The 25,305-nt window shown below is 63.5% G+C and overlaps 3 protein-coding genes across 3 annotated transcripts; 1 reads left to right on the top strand and 2 right to left on the bottom strand.

Moving 5' to 3' along the window:
* Positions 1 to 1,201: 1,201 nt before the first annotated feature.
* Positions 1,202 to 7,145, bottom strand: FTSJ3 (FtsJ RNA 2'-O-methyltransferase 3). Its single transcript, XM_010223996.2, has 21 exons — positions 7,078 to 7,145; positions 6,897 to 7,002; positions 6,655 to 6,701; positions 6,382 to 6,461; positions 6,063 to 6,162; positions 5,722 to 5,916; positions 5,511 to 5,626; positions 4,887 to 4,991; positions 4,677 to 4,777; positions 4,516 to 4,596; positions 4,283 to 4,426; positions 3,819 to 3,954; positions 3,511 to 3,716; positions 3,281 to 3,395; positions 3,093 to 3,186; positions 2,740 to 2,884; positions 2,549 to 2,625; positions 2,279 to 2,381; positions 1,961 to 2,144; positions 1,777 to 1,871; positions 1,202 to 1,409 (listed from the first exon to the last, which is right to left on the bottom strand). Exons 1-21 carry the CDS (start codon positions 7,142 to 7,144, stop codon positions 1,220 to 1,222), a joined length of 2,487 nt encoding a protein of 828 aa, XP_010222298.2. The 5' UTR covers position 7,145; the 3' UTR covers positions 1,202 to 1,219.
* A 644-nt stretch (positions 7,146 to 7,789) lies between these two features.
* PSMC5 (proteasome 26S subunit, ATPase 5) lies at positions 7,790 to 11,001 on the top strand. Its single transcript, XM_088519900.1, has 12 exons — positions 7,790 to 7,828; positions 8,045 to 8,116; positions 8,324 to 8,393; positions 8,737 to 8,834; positions 9,117 to 9,173; positions 9,304 to 9,534; positions 9,604 to 9,730; positions 9,858 to 10,048; positions 10,158 to 10,256; positions 10,352 to 10,462; positions 10,536 to 10,622; positions 10,885 to 11,001. The coding sequence occupies exons 1-12, from the start codon at positions 7,805 to 7,807 to the stop codon at positions 10,936 to 10,938; spliced, it is 1,221 nt and encodes a 406-aa protein (XP_088376026.1). The 5' UTR covers positions 7,790 to 7,804; the 3' UTR covers positions 10,939 to 11,001.
* A 950-nt stretch (positions 11,002 to 11,951) lies between these two features.
* On the bottom strand, positions 11,952 to 23,722 carry SMARCD2 (SWI/SNF related BAF chromatin remodeling complex subunit D2). The gene is made up of 13 exons (XM_088519899.1): positions 23,549 to 23,722; positions 16,232 to 16,416; positions 15,494 to 15,536; positions 14,860 to 14,982; positions 14,642 to 14,761; positions 14,380 to 14,475; positions 14,156 to 14,257; positions 13,868 to 14,029; positions 13,475 to 13,572; positions 13,030 to 13,165; positions 12,724 to 12,846; positions 12,472 to 12,573; positions 11,952 to 12,159 (listed from the first exon to the last, which is right to left on the bottom strand). The coding sequence occupies exons 1-13, from the start codon at positions 23,720 to 23,722 to the stop codon at positions 12,106 to 12,108; spliced, it is 1,518 nt and encodes a 505-aa protein (XP_088376025.1). The 3' UTR covers positions 11,952 to 12,105.
* Positions 23,723 to 25,305: the final 1,583 nt, after the last annotated feature.

Below are 25,305 nucleotides of genomic sequence, written 5' to 3'. Positions count from 1 at the left end.
GAGCACGGCTGCCTTTGCACGGCGAAGGGAGAACCTTCCAGTGGGACATGAGAGCCACCAGCCCAGGTACGGCATGCCAGGAGCACGCTGGGGACAAGGAGGAGACCTCGCGCTTCCCTGGCTCCACAGGGACAGAGTTGGAGCCTGACCCTGGCACGTTTCCTGTCTGCAGCTGCCGTCACCGTCGGCACAGAAGCCCTGCGCTCCATGGAGCTCTGGCCGCGCGGTGCCCGTGGTGCCCATGGATGTCACGTGGACATGGAAGAAAAGCTCCTTCTGGGGCAGGTTGGCAGGATCAGGGGCGCTCCTGAACTACGTGACTGTGGGTCCATGGGTCACTGCTTCCTCTTGCAGGGAGCAGAGCTGCACCAAAATCTGCCTCCTGCAGAGCAGAGTTGAGCTGGATGTGGTGAGAAGTTCCAGCTACCTGTCTGTCTCTTCCACCCAGACCCAAACATACTCCCACCAGACACCTGAGGTCTCAAGGGCTGGCACGCCGCTCCCATTGCCAACATTCCATCTGCCCCAGAAGGATCCTGCAGCAACGTGGTTGAGAAAAGGACTCTGAGCACCTTCTCCACCAGAGCGCTCTGCAGCCCAGCCCGTGGGTCCTCCCTGAGCCTGACAAACGGCACACAACTTGGGAAGCTCTTGAGCAGCCCCTTGGAAGTCAGCAACAAGCCCCTCACCTTGCCAAGATACAGGACACAGCTGGGGCATCCTCAGACCAAGGTTTAATTCTGTTGCAAATGAGGAGCAGCTCTGCAGAGCAGAGTGTGGGGACTGGCACCTGCCTGTCACCAGCAGCTGGTGATAAAGATGGTCCCAGGAGCGACCTGCTCAGAGCCACAGCCCCTCCTGGGACAGCGAGAGCTGCAATGGGTGCAGATTCTCCCAGCAATGTGACCAAGCTGGGCAGCCAGCACGACCGCAGGGACCAGGAGATGCTGGCATCCAGAGGGTACTTGCAAGGGACCGATGCCGCAGAGCTGAGGCCAAATTACGGCCTCCTGCATGTCAACACTTCCGAGGGGCAGGAGGCAACATCAAGTCAAAGCACCCAGGAGCTGGAATGCACTGCTAACTCCCTGCGCCATCCCCTGGGAGAACGGCAGGCTGCCCCTGGGGCCGCAGCTGGATCGGTGTCCGGGAGGGGGGCGCCAGGCCTGCTCAGCACCCTGTAGCCAAGTCCCTTGCTGGGCTCAGAGTCCATCCCCCATCACTTACGGCGCTTCTTCTTCTGCTCTTTGCGTTTCTGAGCCCTCACATCCTTCTTCAGGCGGCTGTCAACCACCTTGAACTGGCCCTTGACCCCAGGAGGGCGGCGCACCCGTCGTCCTACACCCTTCTTGGCCACCAAGTAGGTGACCTGCCGCTTCTCCTTGCCCAGACCGGCCTTCTTGTAGATGCTGCAGGAAGAGGGGGACAAGTGAGACCCCAAGCCCCAGGCCAGCCAGGAGCCCAGACTCAGCAGAATTGCTCTAGGAGCTTCACATCAGCCTAGGGCCAATATTGGGTCCCAGGCTCCACAGGGCAGTTACACCCCAAGATGGGGCTGCCCATGACTAGACCCAGCTCCTGCTTGCTCTTCTGCTGCTGTTGTCCTGCTCCCTCCATCTTCCCAACCCTCAATCCTACCCTCAGCTCCTACCCAGCTCTCACTGGTCCTGCTGGGTTACACTCAGGAGCTGCTCCCACACTGTGGCCACAGGGACAGGACGTTGCCATCCAGCCCTGTGCCACCCAAAGCACCGAGATCCCGGCTCCACCACTCACCGCCGCAGCTGGGCCACTTTCTCCCGCTCCGAGATATCCACCGTGCTCACCACGGCCTCCGCTTTCTTCTTCATCTGCTCCATCTTCTTCAGCATCTGTAGGGAGAACAGAGGTCAGAAGCAAATTGGAGGCACAGAGCAGCGGGGCTGAGGGGAACGGAGGCCAGGACCACAGCCCTGCTCACCCGCCGCTTCTTGCGGGCCTTGGCCTCCGCTACTTTCTTGATGGGCCGGGCATTGATCTGGCGCCAGCGCTGCCGATACTCCTCCACCGTCTGCCGGTCTATGGGTATCTGCTTGCGCCGGTGCTGCTTCTCCTCCTCCGTGAACCACTCGGGCAGCTCCCCCTCATCCTCATTGAAAGAATATCTGGGGGCCAGATGGAGAGGCTGAGTGGGGCACAGGCTCCCAGACAGCTCCCTGCCCCACACCGGTACATCTGCCACCCGTCCTGGCAGGGGAGCACGTGCTGGTTCCCTTCCAGCACACACAGCTGTGAGTACCTGTTGAAGGAGTTGTCAATCAGGTCCCGCTTGGCCTTTTTGGAGGTGGCGATGACCGAGCCGAGCGCCAGGCCCTCTGCGTCCAGCACACGGGCTCTCTTCACTGCGACACACGGGTGGGTTAAAGCTTGTCCTGCCTGCGAGCAGCCTCAGACCCAGAGGGCCAGGAGCCACTCTCCTTCCCCGGCCAGACACACAGAGGCTGCCCTGCTTTCCATCCCCGAAGAGGGACTCATGGCACGCACTGGTCCAGGCCGTGGCCCCACTCACCTGGGTCCTCAATGGGCACCACTTCAAAGCCATCAGACTCATTTCGGGCTCGTTTCTTCCCCACTGCTGTTGGTGGCCTGTGGGGAGATGAGCTGTCAGCACTGGGGTGGGTGCAGGTTGGGGTCCCCGTGTTTCCCCTCTCCTGGCCTGTAGAGTAGGACAGAGCATCCAGATTGCCCCGCTCCCCTCACCTCTCGTCATCGCTGCTGCTGTCATCGTCGCTGCTCTCCTCATCCTGTGCTTCACCAGTGTCTGCTCTTGCATCCACTGCGGTCTCGGTCTTGGTCGCAGCACCCTCCAGAGGAACCTTCTTCTGCCCTTTCCCCTTCTCCTTGTCTACAGAACAGGAGCCAGTGAGTGAGAGAAGGTGGAGGCAGATCCCATTTCAGAATTTAACCCCTTCCTCCAGAAACACAGCTCATTAATTTTACATTAATGCAGGTTTTTTAAACTGTATGGTGTTATAGGCTGGAAAGGATCTCCAGAGATCTCCAGCTCCACAACTCCTTATCGAGTCCCCCTGGAATGCACTCCTCACACCAACCTGAACGAGACTCGTGCTGTCTCTCAGCCAGCATCTGTGACTGTCTCAGCTCCAGGTCCTCATCTGCATCATCCTCGATGCCAGCGAAGGCATCCTGGGAGGGGAGGACACCAAGTCAGGGGGTGTAGGGCAGAGCTGGGGGGAAGACGTTGAGGTCAAGACTGTCCCATTGGCTCTTGGCGACTCACCTTCCCAAACCACAAACTAGTCTGCCGTTCCTCCAGCACCGACTTCTCCTCCAGGGGTACCAGAAGTGGATTTTCCTCCTCTCCTCCTGACTCCTCTTGCTCTTCAAAAGTCACCCTGCGAATGACAGCAGCAGGATTCCGTGCGCACAGTTAGGACAGGGTATTCCTCCCTGCCCAAGCCCACCAATCTGCTCCAACATGAACCCACACCCCCAGGAAAGCCTTCTCACCTCTTTGCGCCCTGCTCTCGCCTTTCTCGCTCCAGCCGCCGCTGACGTTCCTCTATTTCCACCAGCTCCTCTGGGTCCAGATCACTGGCCAGGGACACATCGTCCGCTTCACCCGCATCTGACAGACAAATGTCGTCGTCCGCAGGCCCCATCTCCAGGAGGGCGTCTGCTGATGCCATGTCCCCCCGCACCACCTCATTCAGCAGCTGCGACAGGAGCGAAACCGTGAGCAAGAGCCCATCTCCCACCTGCTGGCCAACATCCCAGTCCTGCCAGCGGCTCTCGCAACCTTCCCACTGTCCACGTACCTGTGTCTTGTGGATAGTCTGGAGAGAGAACATGCTAGTATCACCCTCGTCAGCAATGGAGACACCAGGGAGGTCCATCTTCAACTCAACCCGCTCGCGCTGCTTCCGCTGCTCTTTCAGGATCTTCTTCTTCTTCCTGGAAGAGAAAATGAAGAAATGAGGCCACACTGGCCCCCCACATCTCAGTGTCTCAATCCACTGCCATGCTGCTGCCAGACCAAAGAGTCCAAGAGCACCATCATCCCACTGTGACGGGTCCCCATCCCAGCGGCAAAGACAGCCCACAGCAGCTGGCAACACCTGCCTGGAGGAGCAGATGGTCCTGAGGATCCCAGACTCACAACCACCACCTGCCCAAGCAAGGGACAGGCCCTGGCAGTGCCACCCCATCACCGCACCCAGACGCCTGCTGTGCCGTGTTGGCATGATCTTCCCCTAGCTCTCCTCATTTCAGCAGTTTTCACCTCTTTAACTCTGCCAGCTCCTTAGCTTTCATCTCTGCCAATGCCAGTTCAACCTCCTCCTCCTCTTTCGACACCTCATCAGCTGTGGCTTTTGGTGATGTTTTCTCTTCTTCCTGGCCTTCTTCCTCTTCACCAGAGCTCAGACTGCCAAAAAGAAGCAACTCAGAGCATCTCTTCTGGCGACAGCCCCAAACAACCACTTTGTTGCCTTCAGGCACCCTGGTTTCTCCTACCTGATATCCAGCTCCTTTGCCTGCTCTTTCAGCTTTTTGGCCAGGAAACGTCGCAGTTTTGTTCTCCAGTTCAGCAGGGCTCTGTGCAGGGAGGCAGCCAGTTGGGGACACCCGCCTAAGCCCAGCAGGACACCCTGTCCCTGTCCCTGTCTCCCTGGTACCTGAGCTCCTTGCGCCCCAGCACGCGAATGTCCTTGCAGCACTGCCGCAACTCCTCCGTGGTGGCACTGTGATTCTCCAGCTCACCATTCCCTAGTGTGATCTGGATGCAGCAGAGAAAAAGGGCTGCTATTCCCAAGCCCCTGTCCTGCTTCTCCTCCCTCTGCAGGACCAGGCCCTGGGGCCACCAAAATTCTTGTGACCTCACCCACCTCATTGGCCTTGGAGAGGAAATCCACAGGGTTGGGAGCCTTGAGGAAGTCCATGAGGGTGAAGCGGCGGTACAGGGTCGTGTCGCCATCGGCATAGCCTTCTGCCTGCAAAAGAAGGGAACCTTATGAGCCAGGCAGCATCAGCCACCCCTAAAAGTCAAACCATTTCACATAAATTGAATCTAGCTGCAGCATCAGCCTAAACGTGCCCAAGAGACACAGGGAGAAGAGCAGGTTACTGGCCTCTAAAGTCTGCTGAGGAGCAGGCCCAGCTCTAGGGTGTCTCCTCCAGTCTCAGCCTAATCTCAGGCACAGAAAGGGGATGGCAATAGAGACCTGCAAAGCTCGGCTCCAAGTTGAAGCTACCTGACGTAGCCATTGGTGTCCTGAGCCCCAAACACATCTCTCAGGAAGAACGCAACACTGAGCTATCCCCCACAGCTTCAGGACTTTGTCTAACTGCAAGCACTTTCTCTGCTTGTCTGTCCCACAAAAGAATTGAAACTGGGATAGAAAAAAAAGACTTCACAGAGCCAGACCCTCCCTCAGGCTGCCGCTATTCCCGGGAATCAGCTCTCTGCAGAGGAACACGTAGCCCACCTCAGGGCTGTGCCATCCTCATACCTTCGGCTTCTTCTTGCTGATCAGCTCGCTCACAGACTTGGTCTGAACTTCCACCTCCTTGAAGGCATACTTTGGGTCAAAGAACTTGCTGTCAATTTTGTCTGGAGCCTGATAACCTGTGAGGGGAGAATCAGAGAGCTCAGCAGGTTTCTCCTTGTCCCATCTCCGTGGCCCAAGGTGCCAGTGGCTGCAAGTCTCCCTGGCCACTCACCCTGGCACACCACGAAGATCTCTGCAGACTCGTTGCGTGAGGCTTGGGGCTTGGTGGCCTGGACCTTGCGGAAGAACTGCTGGAAGATCCAGAGGAGAGGCTGGTAGTCCCGGGAGCGAAAAACCTTGGTGATGAACCAGCCTCCTTTGCACAGGAATTCGCAGGCCAGTTTGAGGGCCAAGAGAGTCAAGTTGGCTGAAGTGAGAGAAAACAGCAGTCAACAGAGTTCCCTGTCCCATAATACAGGCCACCAACCATGAGGTCCTGCTGCAGCATGAAATGGAACCCTCCTTGCAACCCCCTGCAACTGCCCCAGGTCCCACCAGCCTTGAGAGCCCCACCTTGGGAGTAAGCATCGTGCACCCAGCTGGCACCCACGTTGGGTGCCCCGTCATTGAGCACCACGTCCACCTTCCACGTCTGCAGCTCCTTGCGCAGGGCCTGAGGGCCAGAGGCTCATGTTAGATCTGCTGACACACGACGCTTTGCACCTCCTGCCCCCAAAGTCCACGTTCCCACCTGCCAGCCCAGCCCAGGCACTCAGTTCACCCACCTGCCCTGATCCTACCCCAAATGATGCCTAATGAAACGGGCTGGGTGACCCTGGACAGATCTGCTCAGTCCTACATCAACACACAACACTTAGCAGTGAGGTTTTACCTGGCGACACTTCTCAGTTGTGATGTCCTCCTGCAGTGTGACCACATTGGGAATGGGTTTAATAGGGACCAAATCTACCCCTGGTAAAAGGAAGACATGTCAGTGCTGCAACTTCTTCCCCCAACCCAGTCTGGATTTGCAGCTCACTCCCTCCACATGCCAGGGCCCCTAAAGCACCCTTGGTCACAGCCAAGGAGCAGTGGGGGCCTCAATCTCCCCTGGGACATCCTTGCCCACCCCTGTTCCAGCTCAGTGCAGAGTCCCACCACTCACCAACGATCAAGCTGGAAACAGGCATGAATTTGGAAGCCACCTGTAACCTGCGGAGAGCAGAGAGGGTCTAAGGCAGAGCAGGATCCCAGGAGACCCCCCAAAGGGGCTGCCTGTGCTTTGGGATCTTGGCTGGGAGCCAAGGGAGCGAGCTCCCCTGCGCCCCGGGTTATCCAGATCCCGAGGGGCAGCCAGGCCTGGCGGGGGCTGCTGGAAAGACGCCTGGAGACCTCAGCGACACTCACCAGCCGCCGGGGGCTGCACACAGGTCCAGCAGCGCCCGGGCCTTCTGCAGGAACTGGAACTTCCTGTTGAGCTGCAGGAGCTTGAAGGCGGAGCGGGAGCGGAAACCTGCGGGGACGGGAGAGGCCGCGGATCAGCAACGGCCGTCGCGGGGCTCCCGCCGCCCCGGGGGGCGCCGCTCACCCGTCTCCTTGGCCAGGTGGTAGAACTTGTCCCGCCGGCTCTTGCCCACTTTGCTCTTCTTGCCCATGGCGGCGCGGGACGGGCTCCCGGGGGCCGGGAGCTGCGCTCAGATCCGCACCGGCGCCTGCGGGAGGCCGGGGGGGGCGGTTAGGGCCGAGCCGGGGCCTCCCGTCACCTCGGTGTCCCCCGGGCCTCGGTGTCGCCCCAACCCAGGCCCCGCCGGCAGGGCCCGCCCCGCACCCGCCCCGCACCCGCACCCGCACCCGCGTGAGCACCCCGCTACCTCGGGTTACCTTCCGCGAAGGGCCTCACTTCCGCTTCCGGTTGGCCTTATCCACCATCTTGGGAGGGTCCCCTCCATGCTAATTCCCCCGGCTGGGCGCTAAGGCGGGCCGTCGAGCGCGGGCAAAGGGAGTGCATTTTTATGAGGCGCATCTTCAGGCTCTCTCAGCCCTCTGCTGTTTCGTGACACCGAGAGGCAGCGTTTGACCTTGCCAAGATGGCGGCAAACGCTGGACCCGCCCCCCCGAAGCCCTCGCTGCGCACGCGTGTTCGGGCTGCTAGCGCTCCACTGCGCATGCGCCCGCGCATCCTCCAGGAGTTTGTTTGTTTGGGCGCGTTTGTGGGACGTCAGAAGTGACGTCACGGGCTGCGCGCCGGGGGCGGTGTGCGGCGGAAGGAGCGCCGCGGCCATCTTTAGTGCAGGCGGCCGCTGCCGGCGGAGCAGATGGCGGTGGATGGGCCCGAGCAGGTGCGGCTGGGCCGGACCAGGCCGGATCGGACCGGACCGGATCGGACCGGACCGGATCGGACCGGACCGGGGGCTGTGGGCGGCCGCGCCCGGCTCCGCCGCGCGGGGGCTGGACGGGGCCCGGCGGGCGCCGTGACTCGGCGGGTCTCGCCTCGGGGCTGCGGGGCATGGGGCGGCCCGCGGGGCCCCGCTCAGCCCAGCCCGCTCTTCCCGCAGATGGAGACGGACGAGGGCAGGGGCGGCGCGGGGCTGCGGCAGTACTACCTGTCCAAGATCGAGGAGCTGCAGGTGAGCGGCGGCGCCGGCTCCGAGGAAGCGCCTCCGGCAGGGCCCCGGCGCTGCTCCCTCTGCGGCCGCGGGGTCACGGGGCCCCGGGAACCGGCAGCTCGTGGCCTCTGGGCGGCCGCCGCTCGGCTCGTGCCCATCGCGTGCACCGGCTCGGAGCGCTGTGCGGGTGCTGAAACCTCAGCGGGGCTTTTCTTGCTGTTTTTATAGCTTATTGTGAACGAAAAAAGCCAGAACCTGCGGCGCCTGCAAGCGCAGCGAAACGAGCTGAACGCCAAAGGTACCGCTCCTCTCGCCTCCTTCCGCCTGGTCCTCGCCACGGGGCCAGCTCTGGGCTAGTGTGTCCAGGGCTGCTGTTGGGAGGCTCCGGCTCCGGCTCCTTGCTCAGTTTCATCTCCCGGGTGTTTTGCTTTTCAGTTTTCCCTTTTTGTTTGCTCTTGCGGTTAGAGGGAGGTGGGCACTTGCTGGGTCTGCCCCGTCCCACGTCTGCCCGGGTCCCCAGGGTGTCCCCAAGGGCTCCGTGGGGTGCATGTGCCACCTCCACGGGGCCAGGGTGCCCTCCGGCCACGCTGGAGGCCTGTGCGGGCAGCAGGGCAGTGCTGCAGCTCCCCCCCTGCCTGCAGTGCGCCTGCTGCGCGAGGAGCTGCAGCTGCTGCAGGAGCAGGGCTCCTACGTGGGCGAGGTGGTGAGAGCCATGGACAAGAAGAAGGTCCTTGTCAAGGTACGGAGCTGGGGTCGGGTCGAGGCCACGGGGGGCGCATGTGGTAGCGCGAGTTCTGGGAGGGCTGAAACAAGGAAGAAACGTGAAGCGGGGGCTGCTCCTCTGGAGGAGACCCAGGAGCAGCTCCTGGGCCCAAACCTTCCTCGGGCAGCTGGGGAGCACCCGGCTCGGGGCCCCCAGGGGCATCAGGTGGTGGTTGAACCAACTCCGAGGAGCCACGGCGGGTTTAGACACGCAATCTTCTCCCATAAATGACTCGTGGTGGCAACTGCTGTGTTCCAGGTGCACCCGGAAGGGAAGTTTGTGGTGGACGTTGACAAGAACATCGACATTAATGATGTGAGTGTGTCCAGGGAGGTCATGGCCCCCGTTGGGTGGCCTGGTGCTTCCTGCCGCACTCCCCAGCCTGGGGTGGCCTGGGAGGGCCGTGTCTGGGCCAAGCTCTGATGTCCCCCCGGCCTTGGTGCAGGTGACACCGAACTGCCGCGTGGCCCTGCGCAACGACAGCTACACCCTGCACAAGATCCTGCCCAACAAAGTGGACCCTCTTGTGTCGCTCATGATGGTGGAGAAGGTCCCCGATTCCACTTACGAGATGATCGGGGGTTTGGACAAGCAGATAAAGGAGATCAAGGAAGTGATCGAGCTGCCTGTGAAACACCCCGAGCTCTTCGAGGCCCTGGGCATTGCCCAGCCCAAGGTGGGTGCTGCCCGGAGGGGCCCGGGCGGTTTGGGCCGCGCGGCCGCGGTGACGGCGCCGCCGTTGCAGGGCGTGCTGCTCTACGGGCCCCCGGGGACGGGCAAGACCCTGCTGGCCAGGGCCGTGGCCCATCACACCGACTGCACCTTCATCCGCGTGTCGGGCTCCGAGCTGGTGCAGAAGTTCATTGGCGAAGGTAAGGGCCAGGGGAGGCCGCTGCGCCCAGGGGTGCCGGGTGGCCCCCGGCCCGGTGCCCCCCGCGTGGTGTCCTCGAGCACCAGGCCTGTCCCCGGGCAGGGCTCAGCCCTCTCTGCTCCCCGCAGGCGCCCGCATGGTGCGGGAGCTCTTTGTGATGGCCCGGGAACACGCGCCCTCCATCATCTTCATGGATGAGATCGACTCCATCGGCTCGTCCCGCCTGGAGGGTGGCTCTGGCGGGGACAGCGAGGTGCAGCGCACGATGCTGGAGCTCCTCAACCAGCTCGATGGCTTCGAAGCCACCAAGAATATCAAGGTGCGAGGGCGGTTGTCCCTGAGCTGCCTGGGAAAGGACCGCTGTCCAGCTGGTCCCACGGTGGCAGGAGCGGCCCAGAGCGGTGACAGCTGCTCCTGTCCTGGCGCAGGTGATCATGGCCACAAACAGGATCGATATCCTGGACTCGGCTCTGCTGCGCCCTGGCCGCATCGACAGGAAGATCGAGTTCCCCCCTCCCAACGAGGAGGTCAGTGGGCTGCCCGGGCAGCTCCTTCTCTCTTGTCCTCGTGGCTGCGCGGGAGCAGCCGCCGAGTGCGGCGGCTCCAACCCCTGTCCCTGCAGGCCCGCCTGGACATCCTCAAGATCCACTCTCGGAAAATGAACCTGACGCGAGGGATCAACCTGCGCAAGATCGCGGAGCTGATGCCGGGGGCGTCGGGCGCGGAGGTGAAGGTGAGGCCGGTGCGCGGGGCGGCTCCGTGGGGCTGCGGGATGGAGCAGAGGGAGATTCCGCTGTTCCTCGCAGGGGGTGTGCACCGAGGCCGGCATGTACGCGCTGCGGGAGCGGCGGGTGCACGTCACGCAGGAAGACTTCGAAATGGCTGTTGCCAAGGTAGGTGCGGGGGGAGATTCCTCCTGGGGCAGCGCCCGCAGCAGGAGCGACCACCGGGTGCTGCGGGCCGGGCCCTGCCCCGGCTCTAGGGTTGAGCTGCGCCTAGACGCGGCCCCGGGGCTGAGGGGACCACAGCTGGGCACAGCTGGAGCTGGTGGCTCCAGTGCTGGCCTGGTCACGGCTGCAGCTCCTGGGCTGGTGGCACCCAGGGGTGGAAGCAGGGCTGGGGACAGAGGGGACCACCTCTCTCCTCCCTGCGCAGGTGATGCAGAAGGACAGCGAGAAGAACATGTCCATCAAGAAGCTGTGGAAGTAACGGCCCGGCTGGGGCTGCCTCGCTTCCTGCTGTCTAATAAAGTGCTGCTGCAGCCAGGCCTGGTGCTCGTTTGGGGCAAGGGGGGAGCAGGGGATTCGGGGCGCCACAACCCGAGAGAGCCCTTGCAGACACACAACCACCTGCTGCTAACTGTTTTTATTAGAAAATATCCAGAATAGACAAAATGGTTACACAAGAGGCAGAGCAGGCACCCCTGAGCCGTACACCCTGTGGCTGTAAACGCCCCCGTTCGGAGGCTGCGGGGAAGGGGCTGCGCTGGGTAAGGCACTTGAGCGGGTCCCAGGGCGGTGGCCCTGTCCTGGCCCCCGTGCGGCCGCTGCCCCTGTCCCCAGCCCCCGGTGTCTCCAGTTATCACCCCCAGTGTCCTCCGACCCTCAGCTTTGGCCCAGCTGCCCCCCTTGCCCACAGCCTCCTCGGGGCAGAGCTGCCTCCCTGGGATGGAGCACCAGGTCACTCCCTGCAGCTGTGAAACAGGGAGGGGGGAAGAGTCAGCTGATTGTCAAGAACTCAAGCCTAAAAACTTGGTTACATATTAAAAAAAAAAAAAAGAACAGCTTGGGCCAAGCCAGCCCTTGAGAACACCATGAATCCACTGCATAGATTGAGGCAATGAGTGCACTAAGAGGAACTCAATATATTAATCAAATACAAACCCACTGTACAAAAAGCTTCCTTTTTTTTTCTCTTATAAAACCTGTTCACAAAAATAGTGCAAAACATCGGGCACCAGTGGGGCCTGGCGTTTGGAATGGACAAACTTTGGTTGAAGAGGAGGGCCGGGGAGGGGGCTGGCGGGGCCGGCAGCGCCTCCCCGGCCCCTTTCCCTGCTGGGCGATTCCAGGAGGGCTTTGGCCAGCGGCAGAGGAGGGGAGCGAGCGGGGGCGGCGGTCGCTGCTCGGGGGCAGAAGCGGCGCGATGCGAGAGCAGAACGTGTTAGCGCAATGGAGGGGGACAGCGGGGGACCAGGGGACCCTCCAACTGCTCTGCCTTTGGCTAGAGCTTCCTGGCCGAGGGGAGCCCGGGGTGCGAGTGGCTCCGACTCCCTGCAGGCACGTAGGCTTTGTGCAAGTGCTGTATTTGATTCCAGTAAGAAGTAGCCCGGGGCTCAGGCGGCCGGGAGAGCAGAGGAGCTCCCGAGCCCGTCCCTTAGGTGAGGCGGATCCCGAGCACTTGTTCCAGTTCCTGCCGGCGCTGCTGGACCTGCGGGAGAGGAGGAGGACGGTGAGGCAGGAAGAGGGACGCAGCGCCGGAGCATCAGCGCGTTCCCTGCGAGCAGTTCTTGCCCGTTCAGGAAGGCACCGTCAGCGTTTTGGTCTCCTCCTGTCCAGCCTCCCCTTGTGACAGTCCCTCCCCTTTGGCCCCAGCTGAGTTTTCCAATCTCAAACACCTGAGAGCAGCAGGAAGCTTCAAGCTCCCCCTTGGAAGAGCTTTGGGGACACAGCGGAGGAGGCCAGGCCTGGGGACAGGGGACAGCAGGGCAAGGCCAGCCCGAGGCTGCAGCGAGGAGCCCACCTTGGCGAAGATGTGTCTCCCCACAGCCTCTTGCGCCCAGGGCTGCTGGTAGAACTCGGCTCGTCTCTCCTCCTCAGGGTTCCCGATGACGTCCGTTATGATCTGAGCAAAGCGCGGGGCGCAACGGGGTGAGCGCCAGGGCTGGTGCCCTCCCCGCTGCGCAGGCCCTGCGAGAGCCCCGCACTGTCCCCGCACCAGGGAACAAGCAGCTCTGGGCTGGGGCCCTGCTCCTGTCCTGCCCCAGGGTTTTACCTTAAGGTCCCTCCTCTGGGATTTGATCCATTCCTGGATGAATTCCTGGGGGTTGTTGCTGAAGCTCAGCATGAAATCCCGCTGCGTCTTCAGCTGGTTGATGGATTCGATGGTCTCATGGATCTAGGGAGGTGACAGGAGGTGAGGGGATGCTGGGGAGGTCGCTGAGTAGTAGCTGGAGTTGAGCAAAGTCCCCCCGGAAACGCAGCCGGCACCGAGCTCCTCCCAAGCTCCACGTGGCACTGAGGCCAGGTTGACTCCAGGAGCCCCAGCCCCGCGCCCGGCACTGCGTGGGTGTCCCAGCACCTTGGCATCCAGGGAGGCGATCTCCTGCTGGTTGGTGGTGGAGGCCAGGAAGTTGCTCATCTGAGCTTTGAGGGGGTCGTCCACCTCCACATCGATGTCGTAGCAGGCCGTCTTCTTCTGGTCATTGGGGTCCACGCTGGGAGCAGACGGGGTGAGGGGAGGCCTTCCCCGGCCTCCTCCCTCCCGTAGGAGGGGATGTAACCGCACCCCAACAGCAACGCAAGACCCCCAACGCCACCCCCGCCCCACCTGACTGCCCCCAAAGCCTCCCAACCCGTCTGACCAATTCCTCCTCCTCTCCTACACGACCAGTGCTCAGCGCTGCTTTGGGCTGGAGGCCTCACACAAGCCCCCCAGGCCCAGGGCCACCGCGTGGGTCAGCCCACCCCGGGGTGACAGAGGCCACCGACCCGGAACCCTGCCCAGCACGGCCTGTTGTCCCTACCTGATGGTGTGGTTGATGATGATGGGATCTGGGTGCTGCAGGAGCCCTGCCAGCTTCATGGGGATCTCCGAGAAGCGCATGCGGACGCAGTTGAAGATCTGCAGAGGCCCAGCAGGGCGTTAGCTGCCCGTGCCAGGGTCCTCCAACCCGCCGGGAAAAGCACCACGCAGGAGCGGGAGAACTTGCCCAATCCCAACTTATGCACGGTAAGCTCCTGGATGCAAGCCAGGGCCCACGGAAGGGGGGCCTAAATTGCAGACTGGGTAGTCTGGGTGCCCGTTTCAAGCTAAGAAAGACCCCAAATATTCCTTGAAGGAGGAGGAAGTTCAGACCGAGTCTGTGAGGGAGCAAGAAGCCGAGGGCCAGGAGGGCGCGCGGCGCGTGGGCTCTGACCTGGCGGAAGTAGCGGTTGCAGTTGATGTACTCCTTCTCGTGACTGTCCTGCAGCTTGTTGTGCTTGATGTAGAGCCAGAGCGCCTGCATGATGCTGGCGCGGGTCTGGGTGTGCACCCCGAGCAGGCGGGCCAGGCGAGGGTCCAGTTTGTACTGCGGGGGCTGCGGGGACACACGGGACATCAGCACGACCCGGCGGGGCTCACCCTGCACAGCCCTCGTTTGGCACGAGGCCGTGCGGGAAGGACAGCAGGGCACAACCAGCGCCCGCGCGGCCCCGGGCCCTACCTGGTGATCCAGCATGAGCAGCAGGGTGCACTTCACATTGACGTCGCCAGGACGCTTCACTTGGAAGCCATCGGTCTCCTGCGTTGTGGGCAGCCGGTGCCACTGCAAGAGGCCACGGGGACAGTGCTCAGCTCACAGAGTGCTTGAACTCCCCCCAGCACAACAGCGAGCGCAGGCGCCAGGCACCCACAGGGCAGCAGCAGTACCCGCGTGGGGCATCTCACCTCCACCAGGTGGTTGTCTGGCCCATACAGCTCCTTGTCCAGCTCGATGACGAGGCTCTTGAAAAAGGAGGAGAACTTCCTCTTCTGCTTGCTCGGCTGCACGACAGAGCACGAGAGGCCGGGTCTGACCCTGCCAGACACGCAGGGCTCCAGCCCAGAGCCCTGGGGGGCTCAGGGGCTGGATGGAGCCCCCCAGGGCTCTCACAAACCATCCCACAGGCGGCCAGCAGCCCCTACCCCCCGTCCCAAGCCAGGTCCTTACGTCCTCCAGCAATTTCCCCTCCACACGCAGCTCCCAGGAGGCCACACGCTCCCCGCCCTCCCCTTCTTCTTTGGCCGGGGTGAAGGTGTTGGAGATGTAAATCCTCAGCTTCCGCTTTTGCTGTGGACAAAGAAAGCAGCAAGGGGTGCCCGGAGTGAGGGGCTGAGTCCCCAGGGCCGCAGCCACCCGGCAGGGCCCTCCCCTCGCCTGCCACGCACCGTCAGCGGCTTCTTAATGGCCTCCTGAATCTCCATCCTCTTCCGAGCGATGGTTTGGTCCAGTTTGCGCTCAAAGGCGAGGAGGTCCATGTAAGCCTGGGACTCTGGGACCAGCTCCCGGATCTGTCAAACGGAGATGGTCACTCTCACGTGCTGGGATCACCCCTCTGCACAGCTTTCCTCAAGGCAGGAGCTGCACTGCGGAGCACAGCTTGGAGCCCCGTGTCCCGCAGTCTGCGCAGTGGCACAGACGGATCCAAGTATCCCCAGGGTGCCAAGAGGGACCCAGAGGCTCAGGGGCTCCCTGGGCTCTCCGTTCCAAGGCATTGCTGATCCTTGTCTACCCCGCGTCCCGCTGCTCCAACCCGTGCACACTCGGAACCTCTCCTGCTACCCCAGGCCCCCCGGCAGGGCCCAGCAGATACAGCAAGAATCTCCCAGGTCAGTTCGGGACTGAGCAGGTCCAAAACCCATGGAGCCCTTGCTCAAACCCAGGGAGCCCTTGCTCAAACCCAGGGAGCCCTTGCTCAAACAGGGATCTGGCCGTCCCAGGGCGCCGGGGAGACCACGCAGAGGCACCATCTCCTTCCAGGAGCTGGGTTCCCTGCCGCCCAGCCCGCCAAGCAGCACTCACCCTCTGTGGCAGGACCTTGTCAGCCATCTTCCTCCTTTTCACCCTGAAGAAACACGGAGACAGTGGAAAACAAACAGGCAAACCAAGCAAAACCCCCGGAACAGAAGCCCTCTGCACATGGGACACTGGGCCCGGTGGGAAGCAGCCGCACGGCCCAGATTTGAGGAGCAGCAGGGCCTGGGGGGCAGCGGAGCCTGCGGGACCCCCGGCTCTACCAGCAGCACCGATGGTGCCCAGCTCTAGGCCGGGGAGGGCTCTGGCAGTGCCAGTGATTTGAGGAGACAAGGCCCCTTGCGGAGCTGCCCTGCGGAGCAGGGAAAGGCCGGGAGAGCAGCCGGAGCACAAGCCCTTGGGCCAGGGCTGGGGAGCAAACGAGGGAGGAACCGCCCCGGGCAGGGCACGGAGCCCCCGGAGCCCCGGGGAGCCGCAGCCGCGCTCGGAGCCGCTCCAGCTCCCGGGCTCCCGGCACCTCCGCGTGCCTCCTGCCCTGCCAACTCCATCTGCGCTCGCCAGCACCGGGAGGAGGGAAAGAGGCCGGAGTTTGCGGCGGCCTCCGGCGAGCGCTAACACACGTGGACGGACCCTGGCGGGTCCGGCGCAGGGATCAGAGCGCGGGGAAGCGCCCGGCCAAGTGATCTCTGTCCCCGTCCCCACGCGCCGCTCCGTGTCCCGGTGCAGGCGGTGCCCGCGGGCGCTCCCGGGAACGCGCGGGCGCTGCTCGCCCCGGCGCGGCCTTACCCTCTGCGCGGGGCCGGCAGCGGCGGCTGCGCCTGCGGCGCCAGCAGGCGCTTCCTGAAGGGATCCATCATGGCCTGCGGCAGCCCCGGCCGCAGCGGCGACGCGGCTCCGTACGGGGGGGCGCCCGGCGGCCCCACCTGCAGCCCGGCCATGGGCATCCGGCTCCCCGGCGGCATCCCGGGGCGCTGCGGAGACAGGGAACGCGGACACGTCAGGGCCAGGGCCCGGCCAGGGATCCGCGTCGCCGCCTCGCGACCGAGAGCGGCCAAAGGGGCCTCAACCCCGTCCCGCTAACGGACACGGCCGAGGCTCCCGGCGCGGGGTCCCGCCAGGACCCGGGAGCAGGGCCGGCTCCGTCCCCGTGCTCCTCCTGCACAGGGAGGGATGCCAGCCCGGGTAGGCCCCAGCACCAGCGTTTGCCAAGTTCCTGCCCTAGGGACCCCGCGGCTCCGCTCCGGAAAGCGCCGCTGTGGGCAGCTGCGATCCATGGAAAGGCCTTGGGACAACCCTGCTTCCCAAGGGCCGCGCACGAGGGGTGCCCAGGACACGGCCTCGCTCCAGGAAACGGGGTCGGAGCAGAGGCGGAGGCAGCGCCCGTCCCACTCGGCAGCCTCCCGTCGCCATCGGGGATGCAGAACCGCGCGCCGGGAGCGCCGGGAGCCACGTGCTGGGGAGTATTGGGAGCCGGGGAGCATAGGAGAGCGTTCCGAGGCCTTCCCGTCCCAGAGCCCTCGCGAGACGCCACCGGCGCCCGCGGCTGGGGCCGTCGGGTCTGTGCCGCACAGGGCGCCCGCCGCAGGCCGCTCCCGCTCTGATCCATGCGGAGGAGCGGGAAAGCCGCCCAGCCAGCCCAGCAACATTGCTCCTCGGCGTGCCCGGACAACCCTCCGCGCGGAGGAGATCCCAGGAAGCCGCCTCGCTGTCCCGGGGAGCGGGGAACGCGGCCCGCAGAGCTCCATGGGGCTGCGTTCACGTTATGGGGGGTTAATCCAGCACACTCGGAGGCTCCGCACGCGAAGGGCCCCATTGCCCGCGTGCGCGTGGCGCCCGTCTCCGCTCGGCGCCGCTTTGCGAGCGCCGCGGCCGGGACGGGAGATGGAACCTCCCGCCTGGCAGAGCGTCCGTCCCGGCGGAGCCGCGCGGAGCCACCCGGGCGGACACGGATCCCGGAGCGCAGCGAAGCCCCCAGACGAGGACGCGGCGCCCCGACCAGACCCAGGGAAACGGGGGGAGCTCCAGCTCGTCCCTTCCCCAGCGCAGCGAGGGGGTCGCTGCCGGCAGCCACCCCGGCCACAGCGCTCGGGTTTTGCTGGGCCGTGGGCAGCTCCTCTGCAATCCCCATCACTCCAAACGCCCATCCCGCAGGGCCTCTCCTAGCTCACTGTGCTGCTTCGTTGGTCAGATTTCTAAATCTCTGCCCAAATGCAAGTTTGAGACCATCCAAAGTCAGTTCAGAAGGTCTCCGAGTGCTCACAAGTGACCATTTCTTGTCCAAAGTCTTCTCCAAGTCCATGGATGTCACACACTTCCAAAAAGGGACCTTCTGTTGGCAGGAAGAGTATCAGCAGAGGGATGAACGCAGCTTTTATACTGCAACATAACGTGCACAAATAACCAAGAACCATCAGCCACCATTAAGCTGTTGGAAGGAAGAGCTACAGCCCATCAGAAACACGTTCGATCCTTTGATGAGTAAAAAAGAAACGGAAGGCAGGATCCTCCATGGAGGTTTTCCCGATAACTGTCCCCGGCACCTTGTCCCCTGCCTGCAGGTTGCGGATCCCGACGCCGCGCTCCGACAGCGCAGCCCTAATCTCCAGCTAAGCCGTTAAGCGGCATTACGGCCCGGCGGGGAGCGCTGCATCCAGCGCCCTCCCAAGCCCTGCAAACAGCAGGATGCCAGAGGCTCCAGTTGAGGAAGCTGCATTCAACCCATTCAAGCCAAGATGACCTTCCCCGGATTCTTCCCGGCTCCTGGCGCTCCTTCCAGGCGTCTGCTCCATCAGGACGACCGTCCCTCCCCGGCTCGGCCTCGACCTCCGCACGCTGCTCCCGCCCGCGGGGCGAACAAAGGGCAAATCTCGCAAGCTCCGTTCCGAGGAACGGGCTGGAGCCCGTCCAGACCCCCGCGGAGCACGCGGAGCGCGTTTGGAGACGGGACAGAAAACAGCTTGTTCTGCTCCCTGCCAAAGCTGCAGGAACGCACGGGGCTGGCTGCGGCTCCGCGGTTCATCCCGGGTCAGCGCACAGGCCTTGGCGTTCGGGCAGCTCCGAGTCGGCCTCGGCTGGATCCAACGTGCGGCTGGAGAGCTCCGTGCCGGCCGCTCGCTCGCGTGACAGAAGCCTGAGCATTTGCCAAGGGCCCCTTCCTAGGGAAGGGCAGCCCAGAAACCAGATGCTGGTAGCCCAAAAGAAAAGAGAAAGAAAGCAGGACAAAATAGGGGGGAGCATAAATCGAAGTAGGGCTCTGCAAGAAGCAGCCTGGCTGGAGAGCAGGCTGGAATTAAACCAGCACTGCAGAAAGCAGCTCAAGAGCTAATCCTCATCCGCCAGGACCGCAGCCCTTGCCCTGCAGCTCCCCAACGGAGGGGAGGTTCTTCCCAGGACCATCCGTATTGGGAACCAGGGATCATCCTGCCAGGCAAGGAGCACGGGCCGTGTGTCCCCGACAGCCACGGTGGGAAGGACGCGCCTGGAACGCGGCCCCCATCCCGCTCCGTAGCCGTCGGACGAGTGCAGCCCTCGCTCTGCCCTGTGCTTTTGCACTCGGGAGATTGCAGGTGGCTTCCTGACAACTCCCCAAACGGGGCCATGAGAAGGGCTCATAAAAGGACATTTTTTTATACATAGCACACTGGACGGGGCTTTCCTGACACACATCCCGCTTTGTTCCGCCCAGGAAGGCGCGATCGCGCTCTGTGCGCAGCCTCATTCCGGGAGCGAAGGCCCACGAGCATCTTCACCCGAGGCTTTGGAAGAGCGGCCTGGAGAGGCGCCAGCGAAGGCTGTTCCTGCAAGTCCCTGCAGGAGCCCGAGGGCCCCTTGCGACACAGCCCCTGCTCCAACAGGCTCCGAGCTCCGGGCCGATCCCGAGGAAAGCGGCAGGAGCTGGACCCACGGAACCCAGCCCTCCGCACGGCTCCGGACCCCAATCCCGCGGCCGTGAGCAAATCCGCCCTGGGAGGCCGCCAGCCGCGCGGGGTCGGTGCTCCGGGTGCAGCCGGTGCCCCCGCGCGCCCCGCGAGCCCCGCGCAGGGCCCGGAGAGGGAACGCGGCCGAGCGCGGGGGTCACACACTGCAGTGCCCGGGTCGGGCTCCACCAGTTCTAGCCCAGTTTTCCCAGCAGCTTCCACCCGCCGCAAGGGCTTGGCAAGGCTACAAAACTGAGGCTTGACCTCGAGGCCGGGACTTCCACCTAGCACCGCCGCGCTGCTGTGCCGCGATAAACTGTCCTCCCTGAAAAACACCACGACAAAAGCAAGGCCAGCCTTTTGGGATACGGAGGGAACAGCGCTGTTCGGCCCCGCAGTGAGGAAGGGGCTCCCGAGCTCCCCGTCCTGCGCCGTGGACGTCCTTCAGCAGCAAGTTCTGGAGACGTTCCCTGCCGCGCGGGACTTCATCCTCCCTTTGCCCCCGCAGACAGGGCGCCCCGGGGCCCGCTCTGCCTCCCTCTCTCCCCAGGAGGACGGTGTTTATCTGCCCTGCTCCTCCATCACTTAATTGCTCCCCGAAGTGGAGCCTCTCCGATGAGACCTGCCTTGGAAACCATCTCCCGCGGGACGGGACGGGTTCCGCGGCGCGGGCGGCCTCCTCGGCTCCTTCCCCATTTGTGCCGCGGCTCCAGCCGGGCTCTTCTCCCCCGGCCCACGTTGAGCCACCCCGAACCTCCCTCGGAGGAGCTCAGACAGCAAAGGTGCTGCTGCTTCCTTCTGTCCTGTGCTGCGGATCCAGCGACGAAGCCTCAGAGCCACAGCTGCATCCTGTGAGAGGGACCCGTTCCTTTCCCGAGGCCCCGGCACACCCCAGGGACAGCAATCCACAGGGAATCCCTTCTCCAAGGGGACTTCTTGCACAGCGGTAGCTTTGCACGCCGTGGCCCCGCGGGCTCCGGGACGGGACCTGCCTCGCTGCTCCACGTCCAGAGCTCTGCACAGAAGGAACCAACGCAACGGCAGCCTCCCGCTTCCTCGGAAATCATTCCGCTAGCAGTTGTTTGGATTGCAACAGCCCTTCAATGCCACGGAAATAAGATTCCTTCTTGTCAGCAAGTGTCAACGAAATCCTTTCTAATGGGACGCTCAGTTAACGCTGCTTTTTGCCACCGAGCTGTGCCAGCAAAGCATCAGCCCTGGGTAACTTCAAGCTAGAGCAGTGTTTTGTCCGGAGCTACAGAGGAGCCGACAGCTGCCGTGCCAGAGAATCCAGCTTGTTCCCTTCCACTGTATCCATGTGCAGGAAAAGTCTCCTAATCCCTCAGCTAGCAACCCAACAAACAGAAGAAACTCCTCCTCTTGCTGATTTTGCCCTGGCCAGCACAAACTGCCCATGTCACGCGATGCTGAGAGCCAGGCTCATCCACGCGGCCAAGCAAGAAGGGCTGGAAGCAGCTTCCTCCTCTCGTGGCTGCGTGGGGCAGAGCTCCTGCCTTGCGGACATCCTGCAGGACCCCGTCTGCACCTCGGCACCGCGCTGGAGCTCCAGCACCTTCCCAGCTCCCCGGGCACCCATCCTCACCCCCGGACCCCTTTGCTCCTCAATCCCTGCTCGCGGAGCGAGTGGGATTCGGCTGCCGACGAGTCTTGGATGCCGAGACCTGCTCTCCGCGGAGGCTCTGCCCGGCGCCCTGCCCAAGCCCAGCTCGGCGGCCCCGTCCTGGGCATCCTGCTGGAAAGGGACGCCCTCCTTTCCCTGCGCAGGAGCGGGAGCAGCGCTGGCTGCTCCGGCAGTATCAGCAGGCACCAGGCCCCGGGGATCGGCTCCCACCACGTGACGGAGAAGCGGGACTCGGCCTTGGTGCCAAAGGGAGTTGCCGCCTTGGATTCCCTGCTCGAGCTGCTGCTGAACAACCAGCAGACACGAGGAGGCCAAAGGATTAACGCGTGTTTAATAATCCACTGATTAAAAAGCCCCTAAGCGCTCACTGGCATGGATGGGAGTCACTGGGGGCCGCTGTGTCCTCCAGCACCCAAAGAGCTAATTAAGCTCCTCATTAAAGCGGGGCAGAACAGAGCAAAGGGCCCTGAGTCACCAGCGCCTCGAGCGGCTCTGCACGCCGGGGTGACACTGCCGGGGAGGAGAGGCGGCTCCGCGCGGCCGAAACTGCGAAACAAAGAGCAGATCGGATTGATTACAGCCGCTCCGGCCCCCGCGGCCCCGCGCGGACGCTCCGGCCTTCCAGCCCGCGCCGCGCGCTCCGGACGTCGCCGCAGAGCCCCGCAGGACGCGCAGGTCGGCCTGGGCTCCGTTCCCCCTCCGTTGCTCTTCCGTGTATTTAGGCTCCGTGGGTTGCTTCCTCATTTTGCAATAACAAAGTTTACGAGTTGGAAACTCCCCTGGTTTGATTTCTGTTTTTCTCCCCCCTGGCTTAAGTTTTAATTCATGCGAATAAAGCAGCAGCTCTGGAGGTGGCGATTAGCAGAGACCAGTTACAACTGGGTTCCTCCATCTACAGAGCGCGTCTGGAAGAAATCACCCTCAATGAGAAGCTTGGGCTCTTCAGAATAACCGTAACAGGCACAAGAACCAGCTAACAGGAGAGCAGCGCGCGCAGGGGGAACAGAAACTCGAGCGCTGGTCAAAATACACCCTTCACACAACGTATTTGGGCAGAAAAGGGAACGGGTTTCACTAGCTCTGGCTTCTCACCAAACAAAGCCACTTTGGAGGCACTTGCACCTCTCTCCTTCCTCCCCAGCACTACCAAGCACCCGCTCTGCTCCCCCATCACCTTCCTCTTCAACACAGGCACCCGCCGCCCCAAATGGCTACCCCTAAACTGGCCAGAGGTGCATCTAAAGGTGCTCCACGGGAGCCCCAAGCAACGGAAACAACCGCGAAGCCAGAGCGGGACCCACGGCCTCTGCTTGGAGCTGCTTGGAGCTGCTCCGCTCCGAGACCGTTTCTCCTCCACCCAGCAGAGGAGCAGCCGGCGCTCCCCGGGTCTCGCAGACCTGGGGTTCATCCCATCGGCTCCCGGCGAGCGCCTACGGCAGAGCCCGTGTTTGTTCCCTTCCACTGCACCCATGTGCAGGAAAAGCCTCCTGCTACAACCCACGAAGCACCCGGCTGCTGGCGGCTTCTTGGGGGGCTTTCAAACGCTTGGAAACCACGAAAAACGAGGAAAGATGGAGCAGGCAGCCACTCCAACGGAGCCAGACCCGCTGCCGAGGCCTCCTACCTGCTGAGAGGCTGTAGGAAAATAACACGGTCTAGGATTTAATTGGGAGCCTGTAATATTACCTGTGCTGACAGAGCTGCCATCTTAAGAAGCCAGGGTTTGGAGCAAGTCGTGCAAGAGATAAAAATCTGCGAGCATTTTCTGGAAGCTCAGAGCGAAGGGGGGTTTGGCAGCAGCTGCCCTCATTTCCTTCCAAAGCGATGGGAAACGCGGCCCGTCGGTGCCTCGCTGGCCTCGTCCGCAGCAGCGGGGCCACCGAGCCGTCCCCGGGCGCCTGCCCCGGCCGCCGGCTCCGGAAGGGCCCGGGAAGCGGGGCCGGAGCGAGGCAGGACGCGGGGCCGCGGCCGGACCTGGAACGCGGCCGCTGGAAGCGAGCGCGTTCCTGCCGCGTGTTTCACGTGTCCCCCGCGCACAGGCCCAAGAGGCTATTAAATAATAGAAACACGCGACTCTTCCTGGTTTTCCGAAGGGCGGCGAGCGCAGACGAGCGGCGGACGGTGCTCGCGGCGCTGCACAAAGCCGGGAAGGCGCCGCGCGCTCCTGGGAACCGGCTTCCCACGGGAATCCGCCCCGAGGCCCCTTCCCAGCCCCCTGGCACGCACCGGGGTTGCGGGGCGAGGGATTTCCGCTGGATTCCGCGCGGCTCCCGGCGCTGGCACGGGCAGCAAAGGGGCGTCCCGCGTCGGGACAGCGCGTGGCGCCAGCCGTGGGGAGGGAAACGGCGACGCCGACCTCCCGCGAAGGGGCCCCACGGCGCCGCGTCCCGAGCCGGGCTGGGGGCACCCACGCGTGACCGCGACCCCCGTGAGGCCTAACCCCCCCGCGCCGTGCCCAGCAGGGCGGGAGCCCCCGCGTGGGAGCCCGCAGCGCCCACCCGTGCCCGGCACCGAGCCCCGCGCCCAGGGCGGAGCGGGCCTCACCTGGTACTGCGCGGCGGCGGGCGCCATGGCCCGGTAGCCCGGGGCGGCGGCGGCGGCCGGGGCCGCGCTGGGTCCGCGCAGGAGGCCGGGCGCGGGCCCCGGGGGCGGCGGGGCGGCGCCGGGGGCGGCCCCGGGGGGCAGCGGGCTGAGCTGGAAGGCGCCGCGCGCGGCCATGGCGGCGGCGCCCGCCCCGCGGCCGCACTCGGAAGCGGCGGCGGCGGCGCCCAGGGCCGGGAGTCACCGCGCGGCGCCGCCGGCCACGCCCCCACCGCGCGCCGGCCCCGCCCCCGAGCAGGCCCCGCCCGTCGGGCAGGCCCCGCCCCCGCCCGCGAAGCTCCGCCCAGCGCTCCCCCGCCCCGAGTGCGAGAATGTGGGTGCGCGCGCGCGGTGCGCATGCGCGCGTGTGTGCGTGTGTGCGTGTGTGTGCGTGTGTGTGTGTGTATACGTGTGTGTGCATGTGTGTGTGCGTGTGTGTGCACGTGTGTGCACGTGTGGGTGCGTGTGTGTGTGCACGTGTGTGTGCACGTGTGTGTGCGTGTGTGTATACGTGTGTGTGCCCGTGTGTGTGCGTGTGTGTGTACATGTTTGTGTGCGTGTGTGCACATGTGTGTGCGTGTGTGCGTGTGTGTGTGCCCGTGTGCATGTGCATGTGTGTGTACGTGTGCATGTGCACAGGTGTGGGCGTGTGTGTGCACAGGTGTGTGTGCATGTCTGTGTGTGCACGTGTGTGTACGTATGCGTGTGCACAGGTGTGTGCGTGTAGACAGGTGTGTATGTGTGTGTGTGTGCATGTCTGTGTGTGCACGTGTGTGTGTGTGTGTGCACATGCGCGTGTGTGTGGACATGCGCGTGTGTGCAAGTAAGTGTGTGTGTGTATTTGTGCGTGTGTGTGTGTGTGTGTCACACAGGAGGGTTTGGCGTCGTGGCTGCAGCCTGTCCCAGCCCGCAGGGATCCCGTGGCACCCCGGGCGGGTTGCAGGCAGGAGGGGCTCTGTGCAGCCTCCATAAATCTGGCCCTAATCCCTGGGCAGATCTGCGCTTTTCTGTGTGGTGCGCGGGGGAGTTGCCACAAAAGGTCATATTGGTAATAAAAATACTGGAAAATATGACTGTGCAATGCGGGCTGGATTCAATTTCTCCCTCAGCATTGCAGTATGTGCAGGGACAAGCCACAAGGAACAAGAGTGTCTGGCTCTTGCCATGAGTGGGACACAACTGGAAACCCTGAATCCCGCCTTGGTTGTCCCTTGCTGAAGGGTGACATTGCTAGGGGACATTTCCCCGTGTAGCTGGTAGCACCTCTGGCTTCACAGAGCCCCTCAGCATCTCCTCAGGGGCCACCTCTCCAAGCACAGAGCTGGTTCCTGCCATGAAGAAGCCCTGAGGGAAGCAGACCCCCTGCCCAGAGGATGTCCCCCCTTCCCTCGGGGAGTTGGGTTTCTTGTTTGGGAAGGAAATCTGATCCCTAAAGACTATGCTAGGATGAAGCCTCCCTTGACGGTCTTGAAGATGGGCTGTTGCTTTGCCGGGCATGGGGAAAACCTCCAGGGATCTCGTGCCTCCAGGGCGCTGAGCAGAGAGGCCCAGCGCTGCAGGGAGCATCTCCGCGACTCCAGAAACCCTCTCGGCTTGGGCACAAGAGGGCACTGAGACACCGTGGCGAGGCCGAGGCTGAGGAAGAGCCTCGCAGCCGGAGGCCGGGAGCACACGGAAGATGCGCGCCCGAAACACGCACCTTTCCCTAAACTACGTTTCCG

This window comes from Tinamus guttatus, unplaced genomic scaffold (assembly GCF_059628265.1).
Source record: "Tinamus guttatus ecotype Peru unplaced genomic scaffold, ASM5962826v1 Tinamus_guttatus_pri_ptg000075l, whole genome shotgun sequence".
NCBI classification, from domain to species: Eukaryota; Metazoa; Chordata; class Aves; order Tinamiformes; family Tinamidae; genus Tinamus; species Tinamus guttatus.
The sequence above is the reverse complement of the archived record's forward strand: the minus strand, read 5'-3'. Positions and strand labels throughout refer to the sequence as shown.

Coding starts and splice junctions, on each gene's coding strand:
- FTSJ3 (XM_010223996.2), bottom strand. CDS start 7,144: ATGGGCAAGAAGAGCAAAGTGGGCAAGAGCCGGCGGGACAAGTTCTAC. Junction 4,427..4,515: donor GCAAAGGAGCTGGATATCAG/GTAGGAGAAACC, acceptor TCTTTTTGGCAG/TCTGAGCTCTGGTGAAGAGG. Junction 2,145..2,278: donor ATTGACAACTCCTTCAACAG/GTACTCACAGCT, acceptor TCTGGCCCCCAG/ATATTCTTTCAATGAGGATG.
- PSMC5 (XM_088519900.1), top strand. CDS start 7,805: ATGGCGGTGGATGGGCCCGAGCAG. Junction 8,117..8,323: donor CCAAGATCGAGGAGCTGCAG/GTGAGCGGCGGC, acceptor CTGTTTTTATAG/CTTATTGTGAACGAAAAAAG. Junction 9,731..9,857: donor GCAGAAGTTCATTGGCGAAG/GTAAGGGCCAGG, acceptor TGCTCCCCGCAG/GCGCCCGCATGGTGCGGGAG.
- SMARCD2 (XM_088519899.1), bottom strand. CDS start 23,722: ATGGCCGCGCGCGGCGCCTTCCAGCTCAGCCCGCTGCCCCCCGGGGCC. Junction 15,537..16,231: donor CTGCCGGCCCCGCGCAGAGG/GTAAGGCCGCGC, acceptor GTGTTTCTTCAG/GGTGAAAAGGAGGAAGATGG. Junction 14,762..14,859: donor CCATTAAGAAGCCGCTGACG/GTGCGTGGCAGG, acceptor CTTTGTCCACAG/CAAAAGCGGAAGCTGAGGAT.